General features: G+C 42.9%; 1 protein-coding gene across 1 annotated transcript in view; it reads right to left on the minus strand.

Annotated features, from left to right (window-relative positions):
• HECW1 (HECT, C2 and WW domain containing E3 ubiquitin protein ligase 1) overlaps positions 1–12,911 on the minus strand; it is a 246,062-nt gene that overhangs the window by 161,060 nt on the left and 72,091 nt on the right. Inside the window, exons 4-5 of the mRNA XM_075557535.1 lie at positions 12,314–12,389; positions 5,189–5,358 (exon numbers count right to left, since the gene is read on the minus strand). Of these exons, the coding sequence (XP_075413650.1) occupies positions 5,189–5,358; positions 12,314–12,389 (246 nt within the window). The remainder of the gene's footprint in view (positions 1–5,188; positions 5,359–12,313; positions 12,390–12,911) is intronic.

Genomic DNA, 12,911 nt, shown 5'->3' on the forward strand with positions numbered 1-12,911 from the left:
TGTTCCCTGAGAAACGTCTCTGTACCTGTCCAGACCCACGTCTACTCACCCATGGTCTGTGATGGTTGAAGGGGTCTCTCTTTTGTAGTCCAGGGACACTTGGTTCCTACCTTGATTAGACTATTTATTTTGTTGTATTGTTGCCATTGTTCCCATGATCTTTGTGTCCTGCAAGTAGCAGCTATTTCTATTGCACAGTAGACATTCAATTAACATTTTAAGTGAATTGAGACTCAACCATGAAAAACCAAGTGAACTTCACTTCGCTTTCTCATGTACCTGTCAGACTTAACCTTCCAGAGGTAAGGGTTTATATGATTAGCCAGAAAAAACAACTGAAATGTCCCAACAATAGTCTTTGCCCTTATTACTCCACATTAGATTTTAAATTTCCCCCCCTCTGAAGTGGGCCTTCTCATGATAACTCTGAGTATCTGATAAATCACTGGATATTTTTTCCCAGAATATATTCATAGGCAATGATAAATGAAATTAATCATACTGTTTCCAGGTGTTTTGAAACCACTGAAAACGCCCCAAGGTCTGAAGATTATGACTCTATGTCTTGATTTAATCCTTGTCTGCAGTGGAATGACAGAAAACGTTGAGCCTTTGTCCCACCCAGATGTTTTCCATGTAAATCACTGGTGTTTCAGTCTCTCCTAGAGTTTCTCATGCAATACATAGTCATTGCGTGCCCACCATGAGAAGTAGGAGAACAGACTTTGAAGACAGATCACCTGGTTCAACTGCTGCTCTTGCTCTTTACCAGCTAGCTGGATGATCTTGTGGGAAACTTCCCTGTGCCTTAGTTTCCCCTTTAAGTGAGGATACTCATAGCACTAATTGTATAGGGGTGCTGTGAGGATTAAGTGCATTAATTATGTAAAGCATTTAGAATGCTGTCGCAAAGTGAACGCAATGTAAGTGCTTCTTATAATTAGCAGGTTCCAGGAACTGAGCTATCAAGATGAATTGGATGTGATTCCTTCCCTTGAAGATCTCAAAATCTCATAATAAAAACAGATGCACAAACAAAAGAGAAGCTGGAGAAAGGAAGATGGAAGTCCATACTGTGGAGCCCAGGGAATTAGGGAGTGCTCTTCATGAGGACTAAGGTACACCTGACCCAAGCCATGGTATTTGCAATGGCCTCATATGCATGTGAAAGGAAGACCTAAGAAAAATCAAGACATTGACCTTGGATGCTGGTGAAGAATATTGAAAGCATCATCGACTGCCAAAAGAAGCAACAAATCTGTCCAGGAAGACATATAGCCAGAATGCTCTTGAGGGGGGTGCAGATTGGGGACACTAGAACCATCTGTAGGCAACTGGACATCCCTTGCAGAAGGGTCATGGGGAAGAGATGAGACAGTCAGGGTGCAGTGTAGCAAAGATGAAATATACAACTTTCCTCTAGTACTTAAATGCTTCTCCTCACCCCACCCCCCCACTATCATGATCCCAATTCTATCTTACAAATCTGGCTAGACCAGAGGATGTACACTGGTACAGATAGGAACTGGAAACACAGGGTACCCAGGGTGGATGATCCCTCCAGGACCAGTAGTGAGAGTGGTGCTACCGGGAGGGTGAAGGGACGGTGGGGTGGAAAGGAGGAACTGATTACAAGGATCTACATATAACCTTACCCCAGGGGGGTGGACAACAGAAAAGTGGGTGAAGGGAGACATCGAGCAGTATATGATATGAAAAAATAATAATTTATAAATTATTAAGGGTTCATGAGGGAGGGGGGAATAGGGAAGGAGGGGAAAAATGAGGAGTTGATACCAAGGGCTCAAGCAGAAAGCAAATGTTTTGAGAATGATGATGGCAACAAATATATAAATATGCTTGACACAATGGATTTATGTATGGATTGTGATAAGAATTGTACAAACCCCAATAAAATGATTAGATTAAAAAAATTATCAGTGCAAGAATGACAAAATAATAATTTATAAATTATCAATGGCTGCGAGGGAGGTCGGAGCAGGGAGGGAGGGGAAAAATGAGGAGCTGATGCCAGAGGCTAGGGTGGAGAGCAAATGTTTTGAGAATGATGAGGGCAATGAATGTGCAAATGTGCTTTGAACAATTGATGTATGCATGGATTGTGATAAGAGTGGTATGAGCCCCTAATGAAATGATTAAAAAAATTATCACTAAAATAAAGAAGCAGCAAGGATGGAGAGACTTCCTCTCACATACTTTGGACTCATTACTGGGAGCGACAGCATGCTTGGTTAAGTGAAGGGGCAGAGACAAGGAGGAAGGGCCTCATTAAAATGGACTGAATAGTGGCTGCAACATGGGCTCAAACAACAACAACTGTAGGGATGGCACAGGCCTGGGCAGTGTTTCGTGTGTGTGTGTGTGTGTGTGTGTGTGTGTGTGTGTGTGTGTGTGTGTAGGGTCACGGATAGTGGCATCTAGTAATAACAACCGCTGCATGTCAGGTAGTGCTTATTTTAGCTGAGATTGGATGGATGTCTAGGAGTTGCTAGTGGGTTTTTGGGAAAAGCACATGTGAACGCACAAGGGCATCTGGGGAGAGCAGCGGCTGGGAGCAGTCAGAAGAGAAGGGTTGAGCTTGGAAGTGATAGGAAGTGAAGTTGAAGGTCACAGCGGACCCTGTAAACCGGCTTCTTTAACAGCCATTTCAGCGACGGTGTCCACTGCCTTCCCGTTTTATAGAGGAAGGACAGGGAAGCTCCCACTGTTCCTAGACAGGAGAATCATGAGACAGGAAATAGGGCATTTGCTAGGAATGGTTTTTCTTCTAGACTGAAAAAGGAAAACCCTGCTAGAAGAAATCCCCTTTGGTCTTTCTGCTTTCCTCTCGCATAACGGCTGGGTTTGAGGCAAGATCCTGGGTCCCTGGTGGCAGTACTCAGCAGGGCCAGGACTGCTTCTCTCTGACTTCTGTAAAGAAATGGCCAGCTGACAGGCTCGCCATGCTTAGAGCCAAAGGCACAGCCAGCTCCGATGGTGGTTGACAATACCAGGATCCCAGGAGGCCCGGGATGCTCTGCACAGGAGTCCTGCAGTAGGCACTGGAGGGCAGAATTAGAGGTTGGGAGTAAGTTAGTATGTTTCAGTCACACAGACCTTGGTTCACACCCCTGTGCACCCAGTTACTCGTTGTGAAAGCTGGAGGGATTCGTTACGCTCAGTCTGAGAGTGCTATGAGGCAGCGATTCAAGGAGTCTTCTTTAGACCCCGGACCATCAAATGCGTTGGGGAGAAAGGAGCAGGTGGAGGGTGGAGCTCCAGTAAGGACTTGCTAGGGCTCTGCATGAGCAAGGAAGCCTGAGCTAAAGATTCAGAAATAATTTTAGAACTTAATGGGGGGGGGGCGCGTATAGAATGTGCTGGATGTCATAACTTTTCTCTGAGACATAGCCTTGGTGACTAAATGTCTTATAACAAGTTGCTCTAAAATTGTTCCGAAGAAGGAAGCTTTTTCAGACTCTATACATTTCTGTAGAATCTTGTATTATCCTCAGAACACAGAGAGGAGTCTGGAAATAATTGGTGAGACTAGCCCGGATGGAAGAAACAGATCATTTCTGCCTCATTATTCCATGCTAGGAGCATCCACGGTGCTGTGGAACCTGCTGTTAATGAAAGTGAGCAGAAAATTTAAATGTAAGTCAGTTTCTCTTAGGTCCACTTGGACGTAATAATAGAAGTACTAATAGAATTAATCTGGAAAGCCGGGGAGGTTGAATTAAACCAAGGAAGGAGGTGGCATGATTTAAGAGACAGTGAGACAGGTGGTTGCCCTGCATATCTAATTACATTTTATTTTGTCAAGGATGCTTGAAAGTACTGCCTCCGGATTATTTATCCTGAATAATAAAGTATTTGGCCGGAGTAGGAGCTGCAGATTTTCTTCATTAACAGCTGGATAAGGAGGACAATCTGATACTCAAACTTTCACAGCTAGTAACTTGCTGGGCTGGAATAAGAACCAAAGTTAGTGTGGCTGAAGAGCTTTACTTTCAACCCCCTCACCGGTACGATCTTCCCTCTCTTGGCCCACGCGGCCCGCCCAGCCCTGCAAACATACCATGTAGGTTTACATGGTCAAGGGGAAGCCTATGAGCTAGGCAGCCAAACAGGACCCGGAGACACTTCTGCGATGACCCCTAAATGAAAGCTGAGTCACTGTGAGGTCGAACCTGATCATGGTTTTGTGGGAGGATCTTTGAGTCCCTGGTAGGCAAAGGAGACGCCTTTAGGAATGAAGAAGGGGCTTTATTAGACAAAAAAACGCAAACGATTCCATGATCTAGCAAACTTTCTGACACTGGGAAAACCATGAAGAGGGGGTGGACAAATCTTTTAAATTTAAATAGTATATGCGCACTCAGGGATAGCCCAAGGCTTTGTTGGTGTAACTGGCCTAGAACTTGTGGCTCTCTTGCTTAATGACCACATGCTGTGAGAAGAGCTGTGGAGAACCGGAAATGTTCAGCTCAAAACACCTTTCTTTCTTCTCCCACAGAGTGACAGAAAAACCAACCAAAGTGCTTGAAGGTGTAGGTTCCGAATCGGGCGGCGTTGTTAGCTGCCGCTCAGTGGAGAGCCTATGAATGACAAATTAAGCAGTCTGAGCCTCCTCTATCCTCCACGATTGGCTGTGGATTGGATCATTGGGATCCATACTCAGGGTTTTTGTTGGATTCTTTTAGAAGTCGATTTCCAGGCCTTTCTTCCTAGTCTATCAGTCCAGATGGTCTGCTGAAGCTGATTTCACATGATACCATCATGTAAGGCTTCGCTGATGGATGAATAGAAATTGTGAGTGGGGTTCACTGGCCAGGAATCCAGCTCAAGTCTTCTGCATATCCCTGCTCTTGACTCATGGGAGGCCAGAATTCTATCACTGACCCACCATTGCCTTCCTCTGAGCCATATGAAGAGTCTACTATTAGGGCTACAGCGTGCAGCTGTGCTGAACCATTTCCTGGTAGCTCTCTGTGGGACAGATCCCTACAAGTTGAAACTCAGAGCAAGGCTCCCTCTGACACCAAGAGAAACATGGATTGGCAGATGTGTTTGGGACCCAATGCCATGAGGGACCAGCCCATGTGCTGGTTCATAACCACACAGGTTTTCTCCAAGGTTCCTCTACTCTGTTACCCGTGCTACTTTATAAGGCCCTGCTGCTCACCTCTGCCTGCCAGATGGGGTTCACCGTGTTGCCTATGATCTTGGATCTCCTCTCCTGTCCATGGTGCGGAAGGGCAGGGAAGATACTGTGCTTCCCGGGCTGGATGGAAATTTTCAGATAAGGGTCGGGGTTGAAAAACATCCCTTTCTTCAGCCCCATGGCCTGGAAATCTGAAAGAGAAAAAAAAAAGCATTTTAGCTAGACTAAAGATCAATTGAATTTTCCACAAGAAAAGCCTACTGACAACATGGAAAATCCTTTAATCGATGGACCTGTTCCTCATCGTCTCCGAGGTGCTATCATGTGCGGTCTGATCCAGCCACCCGATGCACAACAGAACGAAACACGCCTCGTCTGTTCCCATCCTCACAATGGGTGCTGTCTGTGAGCGTATTGTAGCACCCACTGGGTCAGTCCATCTCACTGAAGGCCTCTCTCTTGTTTGCTGTCCCTCCACTTCACAAGCACCATGTTCCTCTTCAGGGACTGTTTTCCACAGCATTACGAACACAGACCCATTCTCTGCAGAAGAACTACGCGGAGTGTGTACGGTTGTTATTGTTGTGAGGTGCTGTTGAGTCGGTTCCGACTCTAGTGACCTTTTGTACAACAGAGCAGACCACTGCCCAGTCCTGTGCCAGTCTCACCATTGTTGTGTGTGCTCCCAGTGCTGCAGTGACTGCGCCAACCACCTCATTAAGAGGCTCACTCTTTTTCGCAGATGCTCTATTTTGCCAGGCATGATATCCTTTTCCTGGGGGAGCAAGCCCTGGCATATCTCAGATTGTGCTTTGATGAGAAGCCAATCCTGCCGGTGCTGGTGTGACTGTACTATTTGTGAAAGGGCTTCCAGTGTTTCTCCAAAGTTTCAATGAAGATGGGATGCGAGACGCTAAGGGTCACCTCAGGAAAGGTGAGTGGATCCAGAGAGAGAATGCAACTGAAATTTCATTGGGATGGTGCGCAGAATCCCTTTGGGAAGTAGAGCCATAAGTAATGCGGGGACTATAGTTGCACAATGACTATGATCTTAATTGAGCAGGAGAGAAAAAAATTGGGGAAAATATAGGGAAAAGAAGAAGGTAAATAGAGCAAAAAGTCAGGGCAGTGGGGAAAGAAAAGCCAGCACCCATGGACTCCAAGCACTAAGGGCGTGTCAGTGAGGAGAGCTGGAGGAGCCAAGCTGTCTGAGAGGACAAGACTGCTAAAGCTCAGCTGTTCCTTTTATTTCAGTCACCTGATCATGCCCAGTCTCTATGCTGTGAATGAAAGAGAATAAGACAGTGTATGGTAGACGGGTATTTGTAGTCTGGGATCATTTGAATTTCTTTTATGTTTATTGGAAACATATGACATCAAGGAATAGACTTTAAAGTGCTTCTATTTAAGTCTCTTCCCCAAACTATCATCATGCATAAGTGAAAGACATAAGCAATGCTACCTTGCTTGCTCCACCACTGTATAAAGCATGAGGCGTTTAAGTAACTTGTTCACTGATGAAGCATTCATTTTTATGTGAGTATATGTAAAGCTTATTTTGGCTTGGTTCAGGACCATCTTCATACTGCAATGATTCTTTCCCTTCTATATGACAAGAGATTGATACAATGGGTAGACGAGTGTACAAAGTCCAACAATCATTATAGAACGTTACAACACTGAAGTTACACCCACAGTTGTGTGTGCAGAAGAGTTGACAGCCATTTGAGAATACTATCCATAGAAAGACCTGCTGATAAGGGTCACCGTTAGTGAGTGGCTGGGAACACAGTTTTCAGGACGGTTTTGCCTATCTCAAGAACTGCCCAAACTGTGTGCACCATGTGGTTTGTGCTGAATGTCTGCTTTCTTTTTGGGCCATAGGGATTTTGCTATATGCAAGGCACAGGTGACCATATGACTAAGCCCCAAACCCAAACCCACTGCCATCAAATTGATTCCAACTCGAAACAACCCTATATGGAGTTGCTGAGACTGCAAATCTCTATTGGAACAGAGAGCCTCATCTTTACCCCTGAGGAGTGGCTGGTGAGTTTGAACTTCCAACCTTTCCATGCACAGTTCAATGCCTGACTAACCCTCAGTAAACCTGGGGCACTGAGCCTGTAGGAAGTTTCACTAGCAGACAACTTTTCATGTGTGTTGTCACAAATTGTTACTGGAAAAATTAAGTGTGTCCTGTGTGACTCCATTTGGGAGAGGACCCTTGGAAACATGTATGGTTTCCTCCAGACTTTGTCCAACACACCTGTACCCTGTGCGTATTGTGCTTAGTATCCTTTTACTGTGCAACATAGCTGTGAGCACAACGGTCGGCTGGATCCTGTGAGCTCTCCTAATCATGCAACTTGGGGTTGTCTTGAGGACCCCAATTCAGAGTGTGCTAGGCCGATACAATGCATTCATTGTAAACTGATATGAACACTCTGCCACCTCTACTTGCCAATTATTGGCTAGCTACTAAGGTCTGGGAGCCATTGTCAGCACTTTGAAATATCTGGTTTAATCCTCACCACAGATTCTATCAAGTAGAAATTACATCTTTATTCCGAGGAAGAGAAAATGGAGGTTTACAGTTAAGTAATCCTGCTCAGATCTTCAGAGTTGGCCATTGTCAAAGGTGAGGTTTGAGTTTATGTCTTTGGTTCCAAAATTTGAACTTATAAACAATGATACCTTGCCTTTTAATAAAAAAATATATAGTTGACTTCTCAATTAGAAATGGTTATTCCCTACACCTTCTTCTAATCCATTAAAGGTGTCTGTGTCCACATCAACACATCTTCGTCAGATGTTTAACACCTAGAAAATCAAATCACTCTTCATATCTTTTTCCAACAAAGAAAAGTAACATTTTGCTCTATCACTCCTGATAAATCTTATTAACTCTCTAACACCCCTTCTCAAAATTTAGAATTTGGATGGGAAATTCTTTGAATTGATAGAGTGGTCTGGAGAGAAAGAGCGTTGTTCTAATCCCGAGACTCTGCACTCCAGAATATGTTCTTCCTATTGAACGTGTGTGGTTTCCTACTCAAAAACACGCATTTCTGCATTTTACCTGAGTCTTCTGTTGTGCCCTTTTAGAGGCTTACATATTCATATTTTAAGGGTTTATATTCAAGATTTATTTGGGTACTTAAAAAATCTTTGAATCATGGAGTTAAAAGAATGCCTGAAAACTGCTGCCATGAAAGGTTTAATGAATCCGGGAGTCCATATAGTGACTCTGTGACTCGGTGACCTTGAATAAGTCATTCAAACTTTCTCAGGTCTCAATTTCTTTAATATGAGAATTTGTTTCTTTAATATGGGATCAAAATCTATAAGAAACCACGAGTTTTGTGCTTTTCCAAAAATAAGTGATACATTGATGGGAAAATACTTATTTTCCATCATTTTTGCTGGCAATAATTTTTGTTCTGATGATATAGGCATAATGCACACTTATTAAAATGTTTTTAAACATAGAAGAAAAAGGGACTGTGTTTTATTTACTTATTTATTTATTTTGGGGGGACTGGTTTTTAAAATGGCTCTGTTGTCATTTATTGAACTGTTCTTTAATTTTCAGTGCTATGCTATCTAAAATATGTTTGTACCTTAATCTTTATCAATATTTCTATTTTTCTTAAAGGTTATATTTTTAAAATGTAAATCACTAAAAGTTAAATGGAGAGTACTTCCTCAGAAATGGTACTACCCTCAATAAATACAAATATGAGAAGTGAAGCATTAGCATAAGCAATCTTGCTTTGATATGTCTCTCCTATTCTTGAAGCTTTCCAGGGAAGGCAATTCTGTAATATATGTGGTAATTTCTTGATAAATAAGAACTAGTTCCTTTACATCACAGTGTCTCCAATTCTTGAACATCTTGAATTGCTTTCTCTGTAGGTTGGAGGACATGTCTATATACGGCTTTCAGATAAGATTCAAGGATCGTTTTCTTTGTTCACTTTTCATAATTGTCCTTTTAAAATTTTAATTTGTAAATTTTTTTAACCTTAAAAATTTTTCTTTATAAAGGTTTACACAATTCAAGTTCAATTGGACACTTATTAAAGAATATGCTTCATGGACTAAAAATGTTGCAAAACTATTACAATCAAAGGTTTAATTAATCTGCGAGTCTGCATACCAATATTTATAATTTTCTAACTTTGGAGGAGTCAACCTTTCAGGTCACAATTTTTTCAAGATGAGAATGTTGAAAATGTGTTTCTGTCGCCTTTCCACATAGATGACTCTCAAGTTGGCATAGAAATCTTAGGCTTAAGCATGCTACCCTCAAATTTTGCAGACTTTATTTCATTGTTTTGGCACTTCCTACCAAAAAACAAAACCAAATAACAACAACCAAAAGACCCAGTCTGATCTTAGCATGAGGTTTATTCTTTTGTCAGTAGCGTGGTTTTCAGCTGATCGTATGTACTCGAGTATAACCTGAGTTTTCCAGCACATCTTAAGGCAGTTTTATGGTAAAATTAGGTGCCTCAACTGATATTCGGATCGGCTTATACTCAAGTATATACGGCATATGTCTGTGGTGGTTCTACTTAAAAGTTTTTGTTTTACTTTTTAAGGCTTTATCAAAGTATTGGCTGTTTCACAACCATCCTCCCCCCTCCCTTAGTACCTGATGTTCTTCTTTAGTTTGAAAACTCACAATGATCTTCAGTTTAGAAAAGTGTTCTTCTATTATTTTTGTTCAATTATGATTTTTTTCTTCAAAAATATCATTTGTCCACGTTGACTTTGTATGTGTTGTCCATTGTATCTTCCATCCTTACTCGTTTTGTGATTTGCCTTCATGTCCACATTCTAGGAGATGAACTTGAGATGTCTCAAGTTGGTTTACTTTGTCTCTACTTTCAATTTCCACTCTTAATTCCTTGATTGTATTTTGTAGATTTTAAGTCTTTCCTGGACTACAGTAGATAGACTCATGGCTTTCCAAATGTGCCCATATCCTAATCCCTCAGACTTGTGAATACACTACCTTATATGGCAAACAGGATTTTGTAGCAGTAATTAAATAAATCATATTGTTTGGGGGAGATTATCTTGATTGTCCAGGGGGGCCCAATGTTCCATATTTTATGTGCATATACCTGTGCATACTGTGCAGCCTCCCATACATAATTTTCATAAACATAATGTGCCAATATTTTCTGCATGTTGCTGACATCAGTCTCAATGTTTTTTGTCAAGTAGATTGGATGGTCTGTCTTCATCTTGGTGCCTGTTCATGAAGATGTTTGGTTTCCAGCAGGGCATCCTCATCAGACTACTCTCAAGTCCTTAAAGCAGCCCCTCTGCAGCAGGATTCCTCCCCTGCACTGCCACCCACTGTCTCCAGTGCAGGAGAAACCGCATTTCTGCCCTAGAGACAAACCTTGCCAGGGTGGCTGGTTCTAACCCAGTAGGTGAGCAGGTTTGTGTGCCATGGGCCAGCAAGGCCACTCAAGTGACGGAGGCTGGTGCCCGGCAGTCCTGTGTGTTCTGTCTCATGTCTGAGCTAGTAGGTTGACACTCTTGGGCCATTTAAATCTTGCACCGATGCAGATACTGCTGCCTGGGCAAGAGACATGGGCACAGAAGGATCTCAAATCCATGGTTCAGATGAGATGGAGCCTGCAAGATTGAGGCAGTGTGAGCCTGAACCTGCACTCTCTCTCTCGTCACTGGCTTCACAAGGAACTGGCATGGTAAAGGCACACATGGAAAATGGTCTCCCTCTGTCATGGGACTACCACATGCTTCGGCTTTGGCAGTCCTGAGCACAGCCCTATTCTGACCCTCTGCCCTCTCTAGTGTGTCACATCTGGGTGTTGAGTTGCTACTAGGAGCTCCAGCACTCTTGGGCCCAGGCACAAAATTCCCCAAGACAAGAGCAAGCACACCGTTTTGATTGTGCTGTGACCTGGTCCATACGTGGACCAGGGCTATCGCTGACCTCCTGTGGCTTCACAAGGGAGAACACAACTCCACACAAACTCACAACCAATTGCCACCAGGCAGGGGTCAGACATGCCTCGACCCTCCCTCCTCTTTTATCCTATTCTGACACTAATTGTTTCTCTCATGACACTACTTTTGTGCTGAGATCCGTAATTCACTGCAATGGTCACACTGAACTCACAGACAAAATTCAATGATGGGGGTTTCTTAGGGACACTAACAGGTACAACCAGTCAAGATCAGTAAACAGTCCTTGGTCCACAACAGATCTCCTATACCAGCAGCTAAGCCTCTCTTTTTTGTTGTCGGCTTCTCAAGCATGTGGCCCCTTGGCCTCTGCTCTCATGGGCCAGGACGCCTTCCTGTGGCTCTGTGTCACAGGCATGGTTTCCTTGCCTTGGCTCCTGGTCCCAGCCTCGCACTTTTGCTCAGTTCTATGGTCTCTGCGCCACAGCCTCTGGTGTCTTTGGACTTGCCCTTCACTGTTTCAAACAGTGACCTTGAACATGCTCCACTGGTGGCTCTTCTTCCTTCATGGTCCAGGGAATTCTTTCTCCCGCTGCTTCTGAGATAGCACTCTTAGAGGTGATATGGTTTTCGGTTTTCAGCAGATCACACTCCCAAAGGTAGTGACTTAGAATCCATCCCTCCTTAATACTGTCACTGAAAACTCCCTCCAACATATGTTTATAACCATGAACATAATGCCTAGAATTTAACATACATCACAAAAGGGATTATGGGTAGACCATTTGGATTACTTGACTATATCTCACCCTGGTTTCGACAAACTCGATCGATGACTGTTTGATGCTGGCTCATACCTTTACTATAGATCAATCTAACCTTTCCAATTGCTGTTGTCAAGTTGAGCTCACAGAATTATTTTTAGAAGCCCATGGTTTAGGGTAGAAACTCTTTACAAAACAAGTTAAGCTATTTTTTAAGATAATTTTTCTTGGGTACTTTTACAGGTCTTATAACAACCCATACATTAATTGTATCAAGCATATTTGTACTTATTGTTTGGTTTAAAGAAGGCTTCAGGAGATACTTTTGGTTTAAGTGTTAAAGATGATCCCAGGCGAACAGTTTCCAGAGCCTTCTTCATGGCTCCTGGTTGATACTCCTCTTCAAGATCTCCAAGTGAGCAAAACATACCTGAGAGAGAGAAGCTGATCAACCTCCGGTTTCCTTGCTCTTGTACAGTCTCATCGGCGCCAATGCTTTTAAAAACCTATGAGCAGAAGGTACAGGGGAGATGAGAAAAACACGTGCTGGCATTGAGGCTCCCATAGTGATAGAGATACACTTAATCACAGTTCTTTCTGTGGCTATGGTCAACAAAGGCAGCAGAGATGCGATTTCATCAGGCAACTATTGATTAAAGTAAGCCTCTAGTAATCTTGTGTCTTTCTCAGTAATAGAGAATTTGCTGGTGGGGATGGGGGTACATGAAATTACCAAACAAACTTGCTGTATTATCATTGGCCCTTTGTCACTACTAATAGAAACAATGCATTTCTCAATCAATTTGCCTAAAGCAAGTACTTATTAAAGCAGAATCTTAGGCCTTAGAATGATGTTTACTGTTGTAATTATAATGTGTTTCCTTTTTGCAAAGCATATTGTTAAGCTGTTGTATCCCCCTGCTTCTGATCTGTATGATTGCGTCAGGATTTCCAGGAAACTTCGTATTAGGGAGCATCCTGAGCATGGTATTAACAAGCTTACTCGGAGGTTTCTCTTGCTTTATTCC

The sequence above is a fragment of the Tenrec ecaudatus genome, chromosome 9 (assembly GCF_050624435.1).
Source record: "Tenrec ecaudatus isolate mTenEca1 chromosome 9, mTenEca1.hap1, whole genome shotgun sequence".
In the NCBI taxonomy this organism is placed as follows: domain Eukaryota; kingdom Metazoa; phylum Chordata; class Mammalia; order Afrosoricida; family Tenrecidae; genus Tenrec; species Tenrec ecaudatus.